This window comes from Callorhinchus milii, unplaced genomic scaffold, assembly GCF_018977255.1.
Source record: "Callorhinchus milii isolate IMCB2004 unplaced genomic scaffold, IMCB_Cmil_1.0 Scaffold6, whole genome shotgun sequence".
Lineage (NCBI taxonomy): Eukaryota > Metazoa > Chordata > Chondrichthyes > Chimaeriformes > Callorhinchidae > Callorhinchus > Callorhinchus milii.
The window spans coordinates 21,021,254-21,045,674 of NW_024704747.1; the positions used below are offsets into that span (position 1 = coordinate 21,021,254).

The following is a 24,421-nucleotide window of genomic DNA, read 5'->3' on the forward strand; positions in this document are numbered from 1 at the left end:
CCATTTGTCCTGAAGAATCAGTAACAATCCAGTTTGCTTTGTTATTGAAATCCAATGCAACTCAGGATAATTAGAGGATATATTCTGTCAAAGATTGAAGACCACCATACACTTGGTGAATAATCTGTCTTTCTGGAAGATGTTCTACCAATGAAGCTTTAACATCAGTTTTTTTTTTAAATTATCCAATTCCTGTTGGCTACAATTCTAGTTAGCATTCCTTGCAGCAACATTGAAGATGCACAATAATAATGGGAAAATCCCATTTGAGGCTAAATAACATCAGTGTTTTGTATGTAAGGCTGACCAGAATTTCAGTCTTCTTAATTTTTCCTTTGTTGACATTTTTTTTCTCCCAAAGATAAATGTTTTGAATCAGCACTCCAGATGAATTGGCATTGAATGTAATTGATGCAGCCAGTGCCTGGGGCAGAAACAGAGTAGAATGATGTAGTTGAGTCTATGTTTTCTGCAATGAAACACTGAACTATAATAATACGATTTTATCTAAGGACATTTGTGGCACTTCATTTCTATCAATATAGTGTTCAAATATTCAAGCTATTTGGAAAAAAATGGTTCTGCCACTTTCCAAATCTGTTAATGGAAAAGCTTCAACTCTGGCAGACAATCTTCTTAAACAGCTTGCATTCTTGATTACACAGGTAACTATATTAATGTGACTCTGAGTGCATCAAACATCCTTGATTATTTCAGTGTGGCAGTTTTTATAATAGTTTTTGCACATCATCATACTCCAAAGCAACTGAAAGGTCTATATTTACTGTGCTTCGGAAAAATAAACTGTAATAATAACGTGAGTCTGGTTCCATGTTTTTTTTAATCAAACACTGAACCATGGAAAAACTGTATTTATCCAAGAAATCTATGGTCATGTAATTCTTTTCGAGTATGAAACTGTCTTCAAAATATCACACTGCTGAAAAATGTTACATGACTGCAGCTGAAGCAGTTTCATTATAGACTAATGGATCCATCTGTGGCATTGCAATTTTTTAAGCATGTTTTCTCCCAATCTGCTATTTCTGCATAAAATCAGATGTCCTGATGCAAAATATCTGCATGCAAACAAAGCTTCCCATTTCATAAACTAAAAAATCAAGTTGCTTCCAATTATGTACTGTGGAACTAACAACAACTTGCAATTATATAGCAACAACAACAACAACAACAAGATTACATTTGTATAGCGCCTTTCACGTCGGGAGGACGTCTCAAGGCACTGGACAGAGTACAGCATTTCAGACCAGAGCTGGGGTGGAGGGTTAAGGGAGGGGAGGGGAAGTGGAGTGGCCGATGGCACAGTCGAAGAGGAGGGTCTTGAGGCGGGACTTGAAGGAGGGGGCGAGGCGGAGTGACTGGGGGATGAAATTCCAGAGGTTGGGGGCAGAGTGGCTGAAGGCTCTTCTGCCAATGGTAGGGCGAGTGGGTCGGGGGACGGGGAGCAGGCGAGAGCCAGCTGAGCGGAGGGAACGGGCGGGTTGGTAGGGGGTTAGGACGTCGCAGAGGTAGGGTGAGGCGAGGCCATGGAGGGCTTTGTATGTGAGGACCAGGATCTTGAATTGAATCCTCTGAAGGATAGGGAGCCAGTGGAGTCGGGCGAGAGTGGGGTAGATGGGGTCATGGAGTTTGGTGCGGGAGAGGACACAGGCTGCAGAGTTCTGGATTATCTGCAGCCTATGAAGGGAGGAGTTGAGAAGGGCGACACGCAGGGGGTTTGCGTAGTCGAGCCTGGAGGTGATGAAGGCATGAACAAAAGTTTCAGCGGCCTGGGGGTGAGGTAGTGGCGGAGTCGGGCGATGTTATGGAGGTGAGGGAAGGCAGAGCGGGTCATGGCTTGAATGTGGTGGAGAAAAGACAGTTGAGGATCGAACAAGACACCGAGGTTCCTGACTGGCTGGTGAGTTGTAGTGTGCAACCATGGAGGTTGATGTTACCAGAGCCTGAGGTGCTGAGGCGCTGGCGCGAGCCAATCAGGAGGACCTCAGTCTTGTTCACATTCAACTGTAGGAAATTTGCCCTCATCCAGGACTTGATGTCCGACAGGCAGTCTGTCAGGACAGCAGTGATCCGGGAGTTGAGGGTGGAGGCAGAAAGATAGAGTTGGGTGTCATCCGCATACATGTGGAAGTTGATCCCATGTCTGCGGATGATGTCACCAAGGGGGAGCATGTAGATATTAAAGAGGAGAGGGCCAAGGACAGAGCCCTGGGGGACACCAGATGTGATAGCACCCTTCATGCTGTACACTGTCTAGCGCCTTGGGACGTCCTTCCGACGTAAAAGGCGCTAACCAAATGAAATCTTGTTGTTGTTGATAGAGTCTCGGAGCTCTTAAAAATGACAGAGCTTGATTCTGAGCCGGTGAGAAGTGACTGTAGGCACAGTTGAAGTGGAAGATTCTCAGGTGTGACCTGAAGATGGGAAAGGAGAAGGCATGGTGGAGGGATTGAGGAAGAGAGTTCCATAGTTTAGAGGCATAGTGTCTGAAGACATAGCTGCTGATGGTGGAGCGGTGGGGACGAAGGATATGCAAGATACCGGAGCTAGCTGAGTGGAGGCGGCAGGTGGTGGTGTGGGGTGTAACCATGTTGATATGTAAACACACAAAATACTATTCATAAATAGTCAAGGCAAACATTCACTCAAAGCATTTCTTCCATTTCTTTTAATCATAGTTATTTTCTCACCAAATCAATGTTAACCAATGTCTTCTGTTTACCATACCTAGTCTAAGGTGGCATTATCATGGAGGAGAAAAAGCTTCCTTTTTTTTTTGAACCACCTTCAGTTTGGATATGGATTATTCTAAACATAATTTTTTAAAGTAGGAAGGTTATTGGAAATTTAATTTTAAAAGCTGCCTATCTGGAAATGTTTTATTAGAATAGATATGAATTGAGCACATAATCTTCAAAATTATCCCTTCACTTATGTCGAAGTGCGTCTAGCTTATATCAGTTACATAAGTCGCACAAACAGAACTAAAATCTATATTATTCATGAGTAAAAGAATGATTCCCTGATATTTCAATAAGTAAAATGTAATCTGTGAAATGTTGCATTGTGCTCCCTTCCCAATGAGTAAAAAATAAAAAGATACCAGATTTATCTCCATTTACTGAATGGAGGTGCACTGCCCCTGAACGGAAATTGGAAGTTTTCCAAGAGGGAGGGACAATGTCAGGTCACTTTACCTTGGATGGCCCTTTCATACTTTCTATTAGTTAGTTATAGGTACTGGCAGAAACATGGGAGCAATTTGCCTTTCTATCAGAGAATAGTATTAGAGAGATCAAAAGAAAGGGAAAAAAATGAGCATCAGAAAGATCTATGGATGAAAGGCATAATTTTAATGTCTGAAATAACCTCACTGTACCTTTAAGTTTGAAGATTAGCTGAGCAGGAAAGCATAACATTTAATTAAAGCAATACACGGTTATAATCAATTGTGGAACTTAAGTCCATGTGCATGCTGATATGTGTACTGAGATTAAGTTGCAATGAGTTCAGCTTTCTTGGGTAATAAAATAATACAATAATAATCCTTGTATTTGATGTAGACTTCTCAAAATGCTTCACAGGATTGACTGTAGGTTGTAGCGACTATGTCTTTAGGCAAAAGTGATGCTGCAAAATGTGGGAAAAACAGTTTTTCATCACTCACCCCAGCTACTGAGCTGGAAAATTATGAAAACTGCTTACAGCTTATAAAGTACTAGCTGTAACCATTGCAGCTTCACTTGCAGCCAACGTATCCAATATGGAATGTAGATTGGCACATAGACAGACATTTAGTTTTTATCTATACTCAGCTGGGAGGACTCCTGTGGGAGGACTCCTTTTCGGAGGACTCAGTGGAACGACTTGGCGCTTTAAAAATGGAATTTTGTTGTTGTTGCCGCAGCTTAGCTTTGTCTGTGTTCTGTATTTTGTTCCCGACGCTGCTTGGCTACGTGCGTGCTCTGTGACACAGGATACCACAGTGCCACTGTCAGCCGGTGCTGCCACCAGGTGTAACTGCAGTGCGTGTGATATGTCTTCAAACCCTTCCACTCCTTTGCACCCCCCTACCTCTTTGACCTCTCTCCTCAAAACATTGCCCGTTGCCTTCCTTCCTCCGTGTCTGGCGTCCTCCTTGTCCCCCGAGTCCTCCGCTCCACCCTCAGCGGCCGTGCCTTCAGCCACTATGCCCCAAGGCTCTGGAACTGTCTTCCTCACTCCCTTTGCCTCGCCCCTTCACTTCCTATTTTCAGGTCTCTGCTGAAGACGTTTCTTTTCGACTGTGTCTTTGGTCACCTTCCCCCGCCTCCCCCTGGCTCGGCCCCAGGATCCGTTACTGTGAAACGCTCTGAGATGCCGTCCAGCGTGGAGGGCGCTATATAAATCCAAGTTGTTGTTGTACGTATGTACTCTGTGGCGCACCATGCCACAGCACCACTTTGACTCGGTGGCCACCAGTGAAAAGCGCAAAACTGAAAATACCTCATGAACTTTAGGAGATACCCGAAAACAAATATGCCCATATCACTCCCAGTTGCAAGACCTTTCCGATGAGGAATAAATCATGTCTCTGTTGAAATCCTTCTTGAAGCGCAGACAGACATTGTCGTTTTATTAGTATATAGAAGATTATTTAGTTCAGTGCATTAAAATGCCATTAAGAGCTTTTAATTTTCTTTAAGTAACTCAATACACAATCATAGTTATCTGTTACCTTTCACTTATTTTGGCCTTATGTTGCCAATCAAAAGCATTTAAAAATAAAATTGGGCTCTGTAAAGGTTATTTCAAAAGGTCTCAGTTCAGAATAGGGCATGGTCTGCATGATAATGTGGTTTCAAGAAGACTCTTAAGCATGCTTTCACAAAATGTGTGCGTATTTTCAGAAATGCATCTTTGCTTTCATCATTTGTACATTGACATTCTTCAGCAATAAACAGACGACTGTAGTGTCATATGGCAGACAGGAAACCAGCTGAGAACTAAATAACAGAACGTGCAATGGAGTTTTACATATATATATTAAGTATGTTCATACAATAGTCTGTCCAGTGGAATTTTTTTAATGAGAAAACATAAGAGACAATATCTTTGATTTTAGCATCAAGATATCATTAGAAAATATTTCCTATTAAATGCATAGTGAGACATTTGTACTGTTTAAAAGACTTATGATTAACAAATAAGTGTCAATTGTGCTTTTGGCTGCCCTGAGTGTGATGTAGAATTGAACAGTTTTTGGTGTTCATGTGGTTCATGCTTGCAGCTAATCTGATAAAGAGCTGGCCTCAATCACGTGCTGTGATGCTTTTATTGATTTGGAGAAGGCTTTTGTGGTTTTAAAATGCAACTTTCTAGGAGTTAATTAGATCATTGTGGAATCAATATTGGCTTTGTGAGTTGCTATTGCACAGCATTGTTAAACTCCCTCGCTTTCCTACTCACTCACAATGTTAGTTTTAAATTTAGATTGTATGCTCTACATAATGATTCTCCCTGATGTTGGTGTAGCTGCGAATCAAGATTCAGTTATTTTAACTGCATGTCAAACAATATTTTTATTTTAAGACAGAGGCTATTGTTATTGGTGCATGGGGTGTAGAATTTAATGGAAATAACACTCGGGCAAAAATGCTTGCTTCAAGGGTTTTAACCAAATTTGTATGTGATCATTCATTTTGTACCAAAACAATGAGTGGTGTGATAAAATTGCAGTTCCACATGAGCCTTCTTGCCAATTGCCTAGGCAGAGCTGCATGTATACTTTAAGTATAACATAGGGATGATAGACTTGATAACTATATTATGTAGGCTGCATGGCTTTAGCTGGCTAAATTCCTCTTCAACCATGCCTACCCCTCGCTGGTAACATGCTCCGCCTTTGTTAAACGCGCTGAGACGCTACCCTGCGTGAGAGGCACTGTATAAATACAAGTTGTTGTTCTGTATTGTAATATACGTTTATTTTAAAATTCTTCACCTCATTTTTTAGCTATTGAACCAAGGCTACTATTACTCCCAAAGTTTTCTAAGTTTCCATGATTCTATTTTTTGTACAAATATTCGTTATATTTAATATTTTTAGCATTAGCATTTTAGCCTTTAATTTTTCTTGTGTCAAACAATTTGAACAAACAATCTAAATCCTTTCGAAAATATTTTGCTGAACCTTCTGTCTATTGTTCCTCCTATTTTTGAGACACCAGCAAATGTAACCTTCTTTCACTTGGCGTTTAGCCAGCCAAACTGACTTTTCATCTTAAAACCTTTTGCTCTATAGAAGCATAGAAAGCGCATACCGAATATGGCACACACATCAACCTCTGATTGTGCAGCTTTGAAATGTAACCATTTTTCTTTGATAACATATATAATAATAATAATAATAATCCTTGCATTTGATATAGCGCTTTTCACGTCGGGAGGACGTCCCAAAGCGCTTCACAGAACACAGTCAAGTGAATTGACTGTATATTTGTGGGCGAACGCGGCAGCCAATTGCGCACAGCAATGTCCCACAAACAGTTGTAGATTGAAAATGACCAATTTATTATTGTTTTTGGTTTTGGAGGGATTATTATTAGGCTCTGTGTGGAGTAAGGAAACTTGCCCAAGGTTTCGCCCTGCCTGGAATTGAACTCAGGTCTTTCGCTTGCAAAGCGAGTGCTCTAACCATTGATCTACAGGACTCCATATAATGCCTCACATAGCAATACTTGTGGAAAAAGGAATCACATTCAAATACAGAATTATAAAGGGTATATAGGGACCAGAGGCACTCTGATGTTAATGCATCAAGAGAAAGAATATCCTGAAGCATCTGCATGGAATGCTCAATGTCTTCTGATAAGGGCTTGCGAGGACATGTAACGTGGCTGTTCATCATAGTTACGTCACTGACTTAAGACCCTGCATTTAACTCCATAGGCTGAATAATCCAAATGGCCTCCTATTCTGTTGTTTCTATGATACTATGGAATCATTTCTCATACATAACTGCAGTCTCTCCATAAGATCTGTTGGTCAAGTCCACAGAACTACTTGGAGAGGTTGTTATTTTGGATAAAGTCACAATGCATGATATTTTCAATTGATTACTAAATTTACCGGTTGTGGTGGTGGGTGCTCTTGTAATGGGATAATCCATACAACAAAGCCACAACTGTTAGTCTGATAGCTTTTAGCCTGTGGTATTTCTAAGGGTCATTTTTCTCAAAAGAAGTCGCATTTGAAAGCAGGGACTCTATTATTCACAGACACAAAGAACATCAGCCCAGCTGCTCCATTGATCATCCAGCAATGTGCTTTGACCTATTTTCCTCAGAAAGTTTCAAAGAAAGAATGAACAGGAATAAAAGTGAACTGAAAAGGTAGCCTGCTTTATGTGGCGTGGACTTCAGTTCACAAACATGAATAGAATAGTGTGTGGTGGTGGTGGGGGGGGGTCTGCTCTAATTGAGGGGAGGCCAATTTGCTGCAAAGTTGTAGGGGCGGGGCGAGCCATCAGCATTTGGCAAGTCCGATTGCAAAAGCACAGCTGGATGACTGCCAACAGAACCTTGAGAGGAGAGCTCCAAACAAACAGTGACTTTGCCAAATGTAAGGAGGAGTATTGACCTCTGTCTAGAGCACCAGCACGTGCCCAACAGGGACATCCCTCCATCAGTGGAGTTCTATAGCTCAGTAGTTAGAGCACTCATCTTGCAAGCGAGAGACCTAGGTTCGATACCCAGCAGGACGAAACGTTGGACATGTTTCCTTACTGCACCAGCTTCTGTTTACCTAGCAGTTAGTAGGAACCCAGTTGGTATTTGATTGGCGGATCGTTTTTCCTTCAAAAAAAATAATAATAGTAAATTGGTCACTCATCCACAGCAGTTTAGGAGACACTGATGTCCGCAATTGGCTGCTGCATTTCGCCCACAAAATATAGTCAATTCACTATACAGTATATTCTGTGAAGTGTTTTGAGAAGTCATGAATACATGATAAGGCTCTATATCAAATGCAAGGATTATTATTTATTATTATCAATAATCCAGTCCAGCAGCCTCACAGAGAGCTAGGAATAGAAGCGGTCCAGGGTGGAGTTTTGCCTCTTGATAAAGTTGGCATAATTTCATGCATGAACTAATTCTGCATTTGAGTAGATTTGGAAGCTGACATCCCTTATTGGTAGTGCTTCACTGTGTGTTTTATTTGCTTGAATAAATCCACTTTTATTTTACTATTATAATGGCTGGAGAGATTTTTCTACCACAATTAATTCTGGTTCAATAAAATTACATTTTACTTGCCAACACATACTGCCAGAAACAGAATTAAATTTTCTCACACATTTCTTTCAACCTTATTTCTGACGAATGTGACGCATTTTTGTCTTCAGAAAAATTCAAACCAGTAATTATAAAGGGCAGGCCTAAAAACAAAGCAGTTATTTTAGGTTAATATACCAAGTTGTATATACTGGTCCAGAAATATATGGCCTAAGAAATACTATAATTTGACCGTATTATTGTAACAATCCTTGCATTTGATATAGTGCCTTCTCACGTTGTCAAGATGTCAAAGTATTTCACAGGATATACTGTGTAAAGCTTTTGTGGGAGAATGCGGCAGCCAATTTGCACACAGTAATGTCTCATGAACAATCTTGAAGTTAATGATCAATTTTATTTGTGGTATTGTTGGCTGGGACACTGGGTTAAACTCCCTTCTCTTTGAATCGTGCCATGGGATCTTTAACTTCCACCTGAGCAGACAAATGGGACCTCGATATGTCTCTGGATTTAGTGATAGGAGTGCAGTGTTGCTGAAGATCTGTCCTCCAGTCAATCTGGTCTGTCTTGTAGCATTTATAATGATCAGACTCACAAAATTAAAAATGTCTATTGCTATCAGTTTTCTAAAATGAGTGCACACCTTCTGCAGACTGTTGGGAAGACCATTTGGCCGATCAAACCTTCTCTGCCATTTTATTAGTCCATGGCACCTCATAAGAATGTGAGAACAGGAGGAGGACGCATTTGTCGAGACTGTCCAAATGTAATTTTGTTATTGTTGTTGTTTATTAGTTAATGGCAAATCTTTTAATCCGATTTTCCTGTGTTGTCTCCATAACCCTTAATAATCTTACTTCCCAAGTATTTATTTCTCCCTTTAAAAAAATCCCAATTGATTCTGCTTCTAACTAGTTTAGGACTAATTTTAAGCCTAGACCCTCCTTGTTTTGAATCCCTCTACAAGAGGGAAGAATCCTTCTGCTATCCAGCTTGCAATTCCTTCATTATTTTCAACTCTTCAATCACATTATCTTTCTAATTTCATTTCCCCTCCTTTTCTCCAAATCCCTTAATACCCTTACTTTCTTTGTTTGTCTCAAACATTCTGAGCAAGATTGCAAGACGTCAGCCATATAGTTGTCTCCCATCATTACTTTTCTCTAACTTTTTCGCAAACGGAAGGATAGGGTGATTTTTATATCAAACAGCGCAATCAATCAGGTAATAATCATGCCATGTCAAGGAGTTTTTTTTTATTAGCTTTTGTTTAATATTGGAAAGCAACTTCCAGTGCAAATTCTCCAGGTCTCTCTATGCAACCCTGAGGACTGAATTCATGAGGCAACTCTCCTCAGTGCAGTTGAAATAAAAAAATACTTTCAGCTTTAGCTGGCATAAAGTTTATGGGGAGAAAAGTTGAATTTATTAAAAAAAAATTATGTATCTATACTATTTAAAAACAAACATATTACTCTTTACCCCCTCACAATTTCCCCCAATATTCATGCCACTGAAGCATCTGATTCATTCATAAATATTCTTTTATATTTTATTAAACAAATAACATTGAATAATAAAATAGGATAATACCTTGGCTGGAAACAGTTTCTTAAAAAAATCTGTGCAAAATTCATTTGCATATCTAATTGTTACTGTTCTTCTTTCCATTGCCAGTTAATGAAGTTATTCATATTGTTTTATGTTTAAATGCCTCAGTTTTGTCATCTTTTATATAATAACATGACCTAGGGAACTGGCTTTTCTTTTTAATATAAATTCTAGATAAAACGGTTCAGCTATGATTCAATAACCATCTGATTTATGCTTTTATAAAATCTCTGCAGCCACACAGGGTAAATAAACAAACTGTCCAAGATTGAATTTGACCATCTATTTATTTAATTCATTTTCCCCCAATATTCATGCCACTGAAGCATCTGATTCATTCTAATATGGTTCCAGGGCGAGAGCCACCTTTCAGTATCTCCCTGACTTGATCATTCTTCACCTATACTATTTATGGAGTCCTGTAGCTCAGTGGTTAGAGCGCTCACCTCGCAAGTGAGAGACCTGGATTCGATTCCCGTCAGGGCAAAACCTTGGGCAAATTTCCTTATTCCATATGCCTGATAATAATCCCTCAAGAAAAAAAAACAATAAGTTGGTCAATTCAATCCACAACTGCTTGTGGGACACTGCTGTGCACAATTGGCTGCTGCGTTTCGCCCATAAATATACAGTTAATTCACTTTACAGTATTTTCTGTGAAGCGCTTTGAGACGCCTAGAAGATGTGAAAAGCACTATATCAAATGCAAGGATTATTATTATTATTATTATTTTGTACCTGGGCAGTGAATGTCAGTAGGCTTTGCAATTATGGGGATGGACAGTTCTGGCCAACTCAAATCCATACTAACTAGACATCCACACTCTCATACTTTAAGATCTTATATACTTATTTTTGAGGTCTGAACTATGGGAAGCTTGTTTATTTAAAGTAATATCTATCACTTTTTCTCCTGTTGATCCAGTTCCACTATGATAGTAGTACACCTTGTTAAAAAAATATATAAATTTTTAAAAAAAGTAAACCAGTTTCTTCCTAATTCAGAAAGTGTTTGTCCGACTACAATTTAATGCCAGCTTCTGAATTCACGCTTTTGTTGAAGAAAACTTTTTCTTCCACTCACAGTCAACCAAATGTTTGTCTCTCCTTGTTATCCTTGGTTTCAATTTGGAAATTCTATTATGTTTTCTGGAAAGGGCTTGATATGATTCCACTCTGATGCTAGCTTCTGCTGCCATGATTTCATCAATTCTTGAATTGTGGCCTGGGAGTTCAGTAACAAATTATCAATTCTCCCATCAGGCAAAGATTGAAATACCTCCAGAGCTTACTGAACTTTACACATCCAAAGTATTTTATTTAATACCATCTGCACCCTGATCAGGAGGCGGCCATTGCAAACCAAAGCCAAGAGATTTCAGCGCCTTGGGACGTCCTCCTGATGTGAAACGTGGTATACAAATGTAATTTTGTTGTTCTTGTTGATTCAAGTACAGCTCTAAAATATAATAATAGTAGTAAAATATATAATACCAAGGATTTAAGGGTAAAGGAACAGCTCGATATAAATAGCATTAGCACCTGATTTGTAAGTACATTGTGTTTCAAGAATCATTGTTTTGCGCAAAACTGGGTGCCATGTTCACCTACAAAATAGACACTGCACTTTACATTAAAATATTGATTGGCAAGGAATGAAACGTTGCCAAGCAAGGGGATCATGTGTTAAAATGTGAATTCTCCTAAATGTAGTCTGAAAATTTAGGCTCTCATAAATTTACCTTAAAAATAAGGTTGACATTTTACAGATTTATAATCAATGCCATATGTCTTTCTTCAGGATTTTAAAATTGTGTTGTGACTGAACAATAGTAAAACCTTCAGAAGTTAACAATTGTCAGACGTTGACAGGTTTTCAAATGGCACCTGATGTCACTCGAAATGCACAGAAACACAGCAACCTGTCTAACCAGCTCCTGTACATATAATAAATGCTAAGAAACTTGTTTATTTGCCCTCATTGATATGAAACATAGCTCTAAATTGTTTTAATCTATAAAAGAAAACCATTTAATAATTAATTGCATCAACTCTTCAGTTACTTATTTGAATAGTATAATTTAATACGAGCTGCTACGAATACAAAATATATACGAATGTTTACTATATGTGCCCTTTACAAGGAAGTAGATTAAGAACTCATATTAACTGAAGAGAGCTCTGTACCTGCTAATTATCTTTGCTCTCATCATTGCAGAAGCAGTTAGATTTATTCGCGTGGTTCCGTGTTCATTACTTTATTTTACAGTTCATTACTTTATTTTGCAGTACATTTTACGCCACCATCAACAACAACAAAATTACATTTGCATAGTGCCTTTCACGTCAGGGAGGGACACCGGGATGGAGTTCCAGAGGGTGGGGACAGAGTGGCTGAAGGTCCGCCCACCAATGGGGCAGGCGAGGCGGGAGACGTGAAGCAGGCCGGAGCCCGCTGAGCGGAGGGAGTAAGCAGGTTGGTAGGGGGTTAGGAGGTTGAAAATGTTGGGGGGCACGGCCATGAAGGGCTTTGAAGGTGAGGACCAGGATCTTGAACTGTATCCTCTGTGTAATGTGAAGCCAGTGGAGTTGGGCGAGGATAGGGGTGATAGGATCAAGAAGCCTGAACCAAGCACGAGTCCTGAACTCCAACCAAGAAATTGGTAAGTACCTGAGAAGTATAGATTTACAAAGGACTATACAAACTGATCCATCAGCAAATCTTCTACAATCTTCTCTAATATCTTGAGAAATAGTTCTGTGGATTGTCTAATCTCTCATTTCAATATCCTCTGATACTGTTCTCAAATAGAGGCATTTAGAGGCATTTAGCATTATTAGTGGAGTCCTGTAGCTCAGTGGTTAGAGCACTCGCTTTGCAAGCGAGAGACCTGAGTTCAATTCCAGGCAGGGCAAAACCTTGGGCAAGTTTCCTTACTCCACACGCCTAATAATAATCCCTCCAAAAACAAAAAACAATAATAAATTGGTCATTTTCAATCTAAGACTGTTTGTGGGACATTGCTGTGCGCAATTGGCTGCTGCGTTTCCCCACAAATATACAGTCAATTCACTTTAGAGTGTGTTCTGTGAAGCGCTTTGGGACGTCCTCCCGACGTGAAAAGCGCTATATCAAATGCAAGGATTATTATTATTATTATTATTATTTTTAGTTTTGCCCATTAGCCATTTTTTTTGATATTGCTGGATTTGGGGATTCACAATTAACCGTTTGGAATCTCACAAACTGAATATTCACAAACTGAAAGTTGCAACTAACATAATGAATCCGGTTTGAGAACATTCAAATTAGATCCCAATGACATTGCCCCTCATAGACCCTTTATGATGTTTGTGTCTCATACAATGCTAATTGCCCAACTCCCTTGCTGGGGTTTTGGTTGCTGGGAGCACCTTAAGAAGATGCTTTAAGTGGCGGATCAATATGTCCTGCTATAGCATAAATGCAGGCCATGCAAGTAAATGAGAGCTCTATTTATTCATGTACAATACTCTACAGCATTGACTGCTACAATCCGGAGCAGGAAATATAAATCAGACTTTCCTCTGCCAATTACTTTACTGCTGGAAGTGACACTTCTTTGCTTCCAGCACTATAAACTGAGCATTAAATTGATTGTCATTTCCTTTCTGCATTAAAAAGGACTGAATCATGAACACAGAAACTGGGGGACTCTTCATAAATGGTACAGGTTAAACATTTTTTCAGAGGTATATAAAATTTCTTTACCATAATTTTAGCTTAGACTGTGTCTTTTGTTTGGGTAAAAGTGTATGATGCACTTCAACAACAACTTGCACTTATATAGCACTCTCCACGCAGAGTAGCGTCTCAGAGCGCTTAACAGTGGCGGAGCCTGACTAAGGTGGATGAGGGAGGAGGATTTGTGCACTAACAATACAGTAAGCTCCTGGGTTATCTTGTCACTATCACTTAAGTCATCATGTTGTCACTATCCTGGCCACTTATTTATTTATTCATTCATTCATTCATTCATTCTTTCATTCATTCATTCATTCATTCATTCATTTATTTGTTTGTTTGTTTGTTTGTTTATTTATTGATACATACACACACACACACACACACACACACACACACATACATACATACATACACCTAACTCGCCCCTCCAGATAACTCATCACTGAGCCCTAGTCCCTTAGAGTGACGAGTTCTCAGGGATTTACTGTATTTAGGACAACCTTTCTGAAGGGTCACCCTTCACGAAGTGGTATCAAGTGCTGGTGAACTAGCAAATATAGTTTTAGACTGAAGTCCTTTGAGATACTAGTACGGGATGTTTAAAATAAATTCTATTCACATTCCCTGTTCACCCAGACTCTCTAGACTCTCTTGTATCATACCTCAAAGTGATTGTGCAAAGTAAGGAGGTCTAACAAGTTGCCAATTGTTATTGTAACAGTTTGTCTTCAGGAAAGGATTATTTTGAATATATTCCAATAATGTAACATTCTGGTAGTAAAAATGTTCAAACATTTATGCTTGGTTGAGGCTCCATCATACCATTGGTTAATCATGGACAATTATGGCTTTGCTGCACTATTCTGTCCTCAACTCAAAAAGGATGCAGTGTGGATGAGCTGAAGCAAGTGTAAGGACAGAATATCAATATATGTTTCTAAAGGGCATTATCTTCATTATTTTTTGTGTGTTTAAATGTATGACCCAATGGTATAAATTGCCAGTATTTTTACTATTACTTTATACTGTGTGTTTGTGTGGGGTAGGAGGAGGGGGAGAAGGGGAGGGGAAGAGACCAATTCTGGGATAATTCCATCCCTAAATAAAGTAAGCCAGAAACTTTCATAGAGCCTTCTTTGATGTTCTGCCACCAAAAATCCATTTCATTTCAGGTAAAAAAACAAACATTTGCAAAACATACAAGTTGAAAAAATGTATTACTTTTTTTTCTTGTTTTGCTTGCTTACCCAAGTAGAAGCGCTTGAGTAATTAAAACAATTGTTTTTGCAAAACATATTAATCATTGCNAAAAACTGTAACTGTTGCAAAAGTACTTCACTATTTCAACTAAAAGCAAACATGCTGCAAAAAAATATTAATAAAAAGAAATAATAATAAATTATAATAATCCTTGCATTTGATATAGCGCCTTATCACGTCTTCAAGACCTCTCAAAGCGCTTCGCAAAATATACTGTAAAGTGCAGTGACTGTGTGTTTTGTGGCGAAACGCAGCAGCCAATTGCGCACAGCGCAAACGTTCATGCACAGACATACACACAGACACACCCTCAGCAAAATGAATGAAATAGAATGTGCAGATGATTTGCTATGCCCATGTAAGTAATAGAAACCAACATATTAGTAAACACTATCATTTTATTAAATGTTCTGTTTGATTCCCTCAAAATCCTACGACTAGATGTGCTTACAGTGATTTTATTGCAGATTATTCCAGACTTCAATAATAAAAAGCACAGAAAATTTCAGTCATTGGACATGCTTCCTTGATTCTAATAATTTTTCCCATTTTGCCTTGTGTATTTTTCTAAAAGATTCTAAGCAAACAGTTACTGCAATTGAGTGTTTTGAATTAACATTTCAAAATGTAGAAAATGGAATTGGCTCTCTCTGAGAGAACTTGGCATATAAGTAATCAACAATTTAAAGGATGTCATCTTCAGGTCATTGGCATGCTAAGCAACCTGAAAATATCTATTAACTATTTATAGTCAAGCACAAAATGTGTTTCAATTTGTGCCAAAATTGCACAGCCTGCTCATTTTAATGGGTAGTTTTTTCTCTTATCTCCCTTCAAGTACAATTGACAACCAGAAATGCTATGACCTTGGACAGTCTTAAATCCTGAACAGGGATACTATAATTAGGTATAGGAACGGAACTTACTAATTTTCATATCTGGATAAGCCTATCTCATGCCTGGTCTATAGAGGAGCGATTGCTTTGAATCATAAAATACAATCAAATGAGCCATTTTGTCTAGTGTTTGAGAGCCATTATTAAAAAAACGGTGCATTGATATGTCGTTGATGAGCATGGGATGCAATCCAGCAGCTCTTCATCCTCACTTAAAATCAATCGAGATTAAGTGTAAAAATACTATGAACGGTAATCAGTGTCAGGGTATTGCAAGGACACAGGATCACTTCACTTCCAAAAATGTATATAAAATGAGGCCACTTCTGGAGGAATCTCCACCACACCACAGCAGGGAAAGAGATACCAGCCTAATTGACAGTAAGCCAGGAACAGTCTCTAGCAAGGACAGGAAATGGTAAGATTAGTGAGCTTCAAATCAGATGTAGCATTTTTGGCATTGACAAGATCAGTGATGAAATGTTGTAGGCTCTAAATTGGACTGTGACAGATGAGAAGCAAAATATTTGCTTATGAAACTCATTATTTCAATTTAGAGAAGCAAATTTGCCATTATCAGCAGAATTGTCCACCGATAAAGTCTGAAATTCAAAGCTCAAGGTCATCATCGAAACATATGCAAAATTGTCTACTTGCCTTAATAGTTGCAGACGGAGGGAAATCAGTGGTTAGATACAATGCTGGAGTAGTAGTTAGTAGGATAAGTATTGAATTTAACCTAGTGTAGATTCAGGGGGGAGTGCATTAAGATTGCATATTTAGTACTAAAATAAAACGAGAGAGAAAAATTTTGAGGAGCAACATCCATAGTATTATTGATAGTGAAAAAAACAAGAATGGTTGTGACCAAGGGCACTGTTGGAGACTAAGAGAAGGAATTATCCATCAGATTAACATTTTCTTGTATCTGTTCCTGGAGTACAGACGAAATGTCAGAAGATGTAACTAGAATTGTTTCGGTTCAGTACTGTTCTGAATTCTACACTGGGCTCATTCATATCTTTTGTAACAATCTTTTGACCTTCTGTCTTGTTCAAGCAATTGAACCACTGAAAAAATTGTTACCTTGACAAATATTTATTCACTTGAGGCCCAACATTGTCCACCAATATCGCACACAGCAGTGTTCCACAAACAGTCGTGGATTGAAGTCTTATTATAATTTCTGAAGGAATTGTTACCCCTAGAAAAGTGATCCGCTAATCGAATAACAGCCAATTTTTACCTACTTACTACTAGGAAAACAGGTGTGGAGTAAGGAAACTTGCCCAACATTCCGCCCTGCCAGTAATCGAACCCAGCTCTCTCGCTTGTGAGGCGAGTGCTTTAACCACAACCATTCTCCTTTACACTTAAAAAAATCAAGGGACAACTTTCAGAAGTAGCAACAAAACTATTATTTACCCCAAGAACAATGTTCCATTATGAAAGTCTTTCCAGGTTTTTCAAGGACGAAGCAAGTTACATGCACAGCAACTGCAGATTGCAGAACTCAACAATGAATGAAGCAGTTGATAGCTGTAACCGACATATGACCAAGAAGCTTAAAACTAGACTATTTTAATAGGTTTGCAGTTCTAACAATGCATATGACCATATGTTGTCAGTGTGCTAATGTATCTTAAATACAGCAACACAAAAGTTAGATGAGAAGCAAGGGATACAATTGAGAATTGCCTGACTAATTATTATTTGCAATAGCGGACAAAAACAATTGGAACTCAAAGCTTTTGCCACTATTTGTGTCCAATGCAAACATCAAAGACTTCAAAATCAGATATAGGACTAGAGTACAGCGGTATAGAGTGTTGCGAGCTACAGGGTAAAGCTATCTGTGCCATCGATCAATTAGCTCCTCTAACCTCAAGTGTTCCCTCTACTGGACCAGTGTGGCAATGCCATTTCCTTTGCCGGGCATTTTTTATGGCTCTAAATGGAATTAATCCTGATGACCACCAAATTAAGCACAGTTATGAATAATATGCAAATGACCTTCAGGACGACGGGCAAATAACTTACAATGGTTGAAGCCAACAGTTAGACTTAGGCTTTCATTCCATTTCATGCCATTAGTCTGGAGAATCAGTCACGGTTCCCTCTAATTAATCACTTCCCAGATACCGATAATGGATGTGTGTATGTGCATGCCGAGTGAAGATGGGATCAGGCTCAGCTGTGATGATCCATGATCAAATAGTCTGCTCAGATGTGGAAACAAGTAATCAATTAAGTGGAATCATACCATAGTTGAGGCCAAACAAATCAAAAACCTAAAGGGAGGAGGTGAAAGGAGAAAATTGGCAGAGAAAGAGACAAAATCTTTTTTATCAGTTGCATTTTAGCAGATTGAATGTATATTTTAGGTACCTATTTATTTTAGTCTATTTGGAGATGGAAATCTATTGTAAGGGCTCTTCTGTTGTCTTGTCATATGATCTGTTTTAGTTCGAGTTCAGTCATATTGACTTTAGGGTAAATTATGTTTCTTCATAAGTAATACACTTGATGAGAAGGTTGCTTAGGATAAATAGAACAAAAAACTGTTTGCTTAAAACAAGGATACAGAAGGCATCCTTTTGCTAATAAATCCATCCTTGTATTTGCCCATGTTTTGACATGAATATTTGACCCCCTGTTCTCTGGGGGTTTAGTTAAAAGTTACTGGACTCCAGCAGAATAGATTAATGTTTCAATTGTACGGCAAAATGCACTGCATTTCAGACCAGTACCTAGTTTTAGAGCAGTGAAAGCTGACAGCACAGATTAATACTGGTCCAATGATGCTGCTGCCCCCTCAGGGAACTACCGTGCTTTGTGCCCGCATACTAAATACATAATCAGACCTCTGCTCACTAGCTTTTAACTGCTGATATCATTTTTAATGTTAGAAAAGACTGATGGAATAGTTGGCTCTTTTATCGCATTAGAAACGTAATGAAGTTGCAGCAACGTGTTTGGGATTTTTACTTTGACCACCCACCACCCCTCCCAGTCTATGCAAAGGTTATTTTCCCACACGGCCCCAAATGTCAAACTGATTCCATTCGGCTTCAATTCTGCAGCCAATCCTGTATCGGTGATGGAAAAAACACTTGACAACATTAGAATTGGTGGCTTGATGCATTGCTAAAGATACCCAGGAGAATATCATCTTCAAAGACTAAAACTCATCTTATTTTGTCCAAGCTCTCCTTGCAGCTCACAGGCACTGTTATGACAGATGTTTTTCGGATTCTTTTATTATACTTTAGACCTCGAATTGTTCATAATCCATCCTTTGTTGAGTGTAGGTCCTGTTTGTCTTGGCCTTTGTAATCTAGTTTAATATTTTAGTAAATTAATCATGTCTAAAGTTGGAGCTGTAGGAATCTGTCACAGACAAACAAATTGAATTATAGTGCCTGGACCACCTCTTCTGGAGACACATTCTGCCCTCCATAGTTACTGACTGACAGCAAGGAATCCTTAACTAGGCATTTCAGTAAAAAGGCGGTGATACCTCAAACCCGAAACTTAAAAGCAATTGCTTTAGAGATTGCATTTCTTGCTTTATCTTATAAAACACTTGCTTTGTAGAGAACTCCGGTCTCGGGGTGGGGGGAGTGCAGTACATATGTGATCAGAGTTGTACTTCACCCCAGGTCCATGAGGGAATACAAATTCAGACAATAACTTCACGTCTCTAGCGGTGTCGTTGTTGCTGCTAGTACACTGGTCATTTTTAAATGTTTTTCACAACCGGTCTGGTATATTTTCAGGTAAGAACAATTCGGTTTTGAACTAAGAATTGAAAGCTCACTTAAGCATTTCAGTACCTTGTCTGTCAACCACTTAGCAGCACCTATGATTTAAGAGGGCCTTTTTAATTAAAACAATGTTTTGCTTTATTTAGTTATCAGATTGTTGTAGTCTTATCCCGATAAGATCCTTTTTCAGATTAAGGTTTGTTCTTCTTCAGCAGTGTTAAGTTGGCCTCCCCGCATTTCTGCTGCAAATAATGAAACTATATTATCGATCCACTCAGTTGACTTATGTGGGCAGATTCACTGACTTACAGTAAGACTCAGCGATTCGTTCATTTATTAATTTCACGGAATGTTATTACTTCACATACATTTAATCGACGTGTACATGTGTGCAACCATGTGTATAGTTTACCAATAGGGGGGATTAATTTGTGGGGAGAGGGAAGGAAATAGTCATTAGTCAAACTGTTTTGAACCTATGGTGCCAAGAACAGGAAGCGCCTAGAAACTGCAGGTGAAACATTCTGTGCGATGCAGCTGTCAACAGATACCTGGCTACATCAGATCTATAATAAATACTCGCATCTGCTCCTTTGGACACCCCCATCTATCCAGTGGGTTCGTGCTGTGTCAGGCTTTGTTCTGACTGAAGAAGCTAGATAGTTATTAAAGGCTGGTAAACAGTGTGAATTTATCACACTTAACCGCATGTGATCAAACGTACCCTTTCAAGGACTGGAATATTCATAGCAATTGCTGGATAAATCTTTTCGGATTGAAAGTTTATATGTACGCTTCGCGCTGCACAAATGTGCTCTCTGTCGATAAAGGTTATAAACCGATTACCATTTGTAAGAGCCGACAGAATGCGTTATTTTTTCGTCCACTGTTTATGTGGCGCTCTGGAGAATCCAGAGTATTGAAAGCAATTAGTTTTCAGTGAGTGACAGGTCAATTCCCTGACCAAATTTACATTGGGAAGGTCACTCGAAGCGTACATGGTCTTCCTCATAGTCCCTCGAGTGATTGGGAAAAAGTTTGGTGTTTTAAATGTGCTCCCACAAATTACTATTTGAATGGATACATTATTTAATGATCTCTCTGTTGGATGGAGCGGGTTGTTGATTGTAGTGGGATACCAGTTTGCCTTACGTACATTAAATATAAAAGAGCTCATCTCGTGCCTTCAAATGGATTTATTGATTTTCTTGTACGTGAAGCTCATCATTATAGCATTCAGTGCTACGGCAGAGGAGCATTTGTCTGCTGCTCAAAGGAAATCGGTTGAGAAAATTTGGCGTACTTCAGAGAGAAATCGGAATCGTACCGAATGAGATCGTTAACGTAGATATAAGATACGCAAATGCTAACTGTTGTGCTTGCATTCCATCCCGTTCACAGATCTAGAGACGAGAGGAATATATGCCATGGAGAATCATATTACCTCCATTGTACAACTTGTACAACCAGCTCGTACAGAATTTATGACAGAATAATGAATATGAGACAGAAGTTTGGGAGTCTTGTTTTAAACAGTGTGGTGAGCCCTGGATCCAACACGTGGTATTTCTGATACATATGTTAGATTGTACACAATAACTCTGTACATAAGTGCCAGACTGGGAGGGACAGTCTGAGCCGCCAAATATCAGACCTTGAGCTACATTGGCTGTGCAGATTTTTACCACTAGTGGAAATGAAGCACGACCTTCAGATCACTGCAGTTTTTTTTATTTCCAAGTTGTCCAGAACTTCTTATTGTCAGAGAAATTGGCCGGGTGGTAGGACTTCTCGGAGCATTTGAGGGGCCTTCATAAGCTCAAACGACATTCAATCAATGCTGTTCACAAGATCAATAAAGGGAAGTCTCAGGCATCAAAAAGCGACGAGTCTTTTTCTGTTATAGAGTAGCCTCATCCCCTAATCAAACCAAACGGGAAAGAATTTGCAACAGAAAAAGAATTGGACCGAATTTACTGTCATCCGAATCAAACTCTGTAGAGCTAAACCTCAAAATTTGGCTCAATCCCCAGTCTGACCTTCGATGTACATCCCAAGGATTAAGAAGACCAGAAACTGGCACAGTTCGCGAGTACGAATCCATTCCTTGGCACTGGCTCTACTATTCTTGGCCATCTTTATTTCGGGTTTGTGATAAGCAAGACGATTAGCAAAAGGACCTTCGTCAAAACTTAATTCTTCGAAATGCCATACCTATTCACGCAAGTTTTAACAGTTTTGTTCCTCAGAAAAAAATAAAATTTGTTCTGCCTCATGGCTATCCTTTTTCATTCCATGTATGTCTAGATATTGTTTAACATGTTTAACTTGAATCTCGCCAGATCCCAAATTGCAGTGTATCTAAGTTGTTCACAACTGGAACAAATGGAACAAGTGAAATAAAGAAGTATCTTGGAGACAAAACTGATTGTATTTTTACCACGTGATTTATTTTCTCTTAATATCAAATAACGTTTCCCCCTTGGACAATGATATATTCATGTATTCAAATCCCAACTGTTGATATAGAATTGGCAATATAAAATAAAAAGGGAAATTGTGAGAGCGATGATAGAATTCCAACAGCAGGGTCATTTTGTCAAACTTGCAGTTATTCCAAGATGAAGTTGATATAGAAATATGCATTGCAATATGTACACTGTTGTTACTTTGTTGTCTGGTGAAACTTTTGGGGGCACTTGCTTACTTTTTGCTAAATTATTTGCTTTATATGCCGTTTTTCCACGAAGGTCAATTGGTGGTCGTCGCCAGTGACGATGGGACTGTGAAAATATTGGATCTTCCTTCCAGTCAGTTGTCCAGTCTGGCGGGACACGAAGACGCGGTACAGTGTGTGCTGTTTGACCACAAGGGCGAATATGTGATTTCAGGAGGTTCGGATGGCACTGTGCGTTTCTGGACATAGAGCAAATACCCACAACAATCTAATATAGATTTAAGATGTCTTTTAAAAAACGTTTCTAACTTTCAATGACCTTAATGTGATGTATTTCTTCAGAAACCGTTTGATAATAATATGGCAGTGGGCTTTTAGAACTTTATTCTAGGTTTGTATCACTATAATTTTGATATGCATTGCAATGCTTAATAAACCTCCTCGATTAACACGGGTTGGAGTTTGGTTGAAATTACCTTAGAAGTTTTAGGACACTTTATATTACTGTCAAAAGCGTGTCCAGTGCATCTTCGGACCATCAATACTAATCGAACACGTCAAAGGTTACGGTATATCGGTTTTGTTCCTAAGAAATAAATAAAATGTGTTCTGCCTGGTGGCTACCGGTTTTTTTTCATTCTATGTACGTCGAGATATTTTTCAAGATTTGGTGACTGTTTTGATTTGCATTTAACTTCAAACTAGAAAAGGGAAAGTGAGTATGTGTGTATGTATGTGTGTGTGTGTGTATGTGTGTGTATGTGTGTGTGTGTGTGTGTATGTATGTGTGTGTGTATGTATGTATGTGTGTGTGTATGTATGTGTATGTATGTGTGTGTGTGTGTGTGTGTGTATGTATGTATGTGTGTATGTATGTGTGTATGTGTGTGTGTGTGTGTATGTATGTATGTGTATGTATGTGTATGTGTGTGTGTGTGTGTGTGTGTGTGTGTATGTATGTATGTATGTGTATGTATGTGTATGTGTGTGTGTATGTGTGTGTGTATGTGTGTGTGTGTGTATGTGTGTGTATGTGTGTGTGTGTATGTGTGTGTGTGTGTGTATGTATGTATGTGTGTGTGTGTGTGTGTGTGTGTGTGTGTGTTACACTTCTCTCTGCCCCTGTGACTGTGGCATTGCGCACAGGGCACACGGTGGCGATTGCGGAGTGTAAGTTGATGGAGAGCTGTTTGAGAACGACGCCCTTAAGCGGCAGCGTAACACGTCCCACACGGCTGGAGATCGCATTTGCAATACACCGGGTCAGGACGGGATCCAGGCAAAGCCAAGCAGTCCGACCCGAAGTGGACCGGATCAACCCAACGTGCCGCCGAGCCCTGCCGGTGCAGCTGGAGCCAACCGGGACCGAACAGGAATCACAACACAGAGGGGAAAGAAGAAGGAGCAACGAGGAACTGCTGCGTCGATAAGCCGAGCCATACCGACCCGATCTCCTTGTCCCGGGTCTGGATACCGACTGCTGCTTTCTGCTTAAATCGTCGGGGACACAGGGAATGGGACGTGGTTCCTGAGTGCGGGACGATTCGCCACGATGCCCCCCCCCCCCCCCCCCCCCCTCCGGGGGCGCACCGGGGAGCACAGCGCTCACCGTGAAGCGCATTAGGATGACATGAGTGTTTGCACTCAGATATGGCTATAAAAGGTGCCCCGAAAGGATAAGACAGTTGTGCATCGGAGCAAAACCACTGAGAAGGAAGAGCAACTGTGACGGCCCCGACGTCGGGTGTTTGGCTTTTGACTGCTCTCCCTGGTCCTGAAAGTGCTGTCGCGTGTTTTTCTCTCTCTCTCTCTCTCTCTATATATATATATAATATATATATATACACACACACAAAGGCGAGATAGCGATCGTTACAAGTTACAGATGTGTCGACGACAAGGAATCGGGATCGCTGCAGCTGCTGTCAGACCGGGATCAGATCTCCACTGTGTCCCAGACACTTGGTGCTGACATTCAGCGGTGACCATTCGGTGTGACCAGCCCTGTCCTGCACTCTTATCTAGTGGGGAAAACACGAGAAGACGGAATATCTCGCAGGTGTTTTATACATATATATATACATATATATATATATGTGTCGCCAACGTAGTATAGTCCAAAGCTTTTCCCCTTCTCCAATGAAGATGGGCTGTTTGTAACCCAATAACCCGACAGCAAA

At 39.6% G+C, this 24,421-nt stretch overlaps 1 protein-coding gene across 2 annotated transcripts in view; it reads left to right on the top strand.

Moving 5' to 3' along the window:
* The window catches only part of LOC103182944 (sperm-associated antigen 16 protein), a 127,502-nt gene extending 104,642 nt beyond the window's left edge, over window positions 1–22,860 (top strand). For both annotated transcript variants that reach the window (XM_042336576.1, XM_042336577.1), the window contains one exon: window positions 22,315–22,860. In XM_042336576.1, the coding sequence (XP_042192510.1) occupies window positions 22,315–22,490 (176 nt within the window). In that variant the 3' untranslated portion in view covers window positions 22,491–22,860. The remainder of the gene's footprint in view (window positions 1–22,314) is intronic.
* Window positions 22,861–24,421: the final 1,561 nt, after the last annotated feature.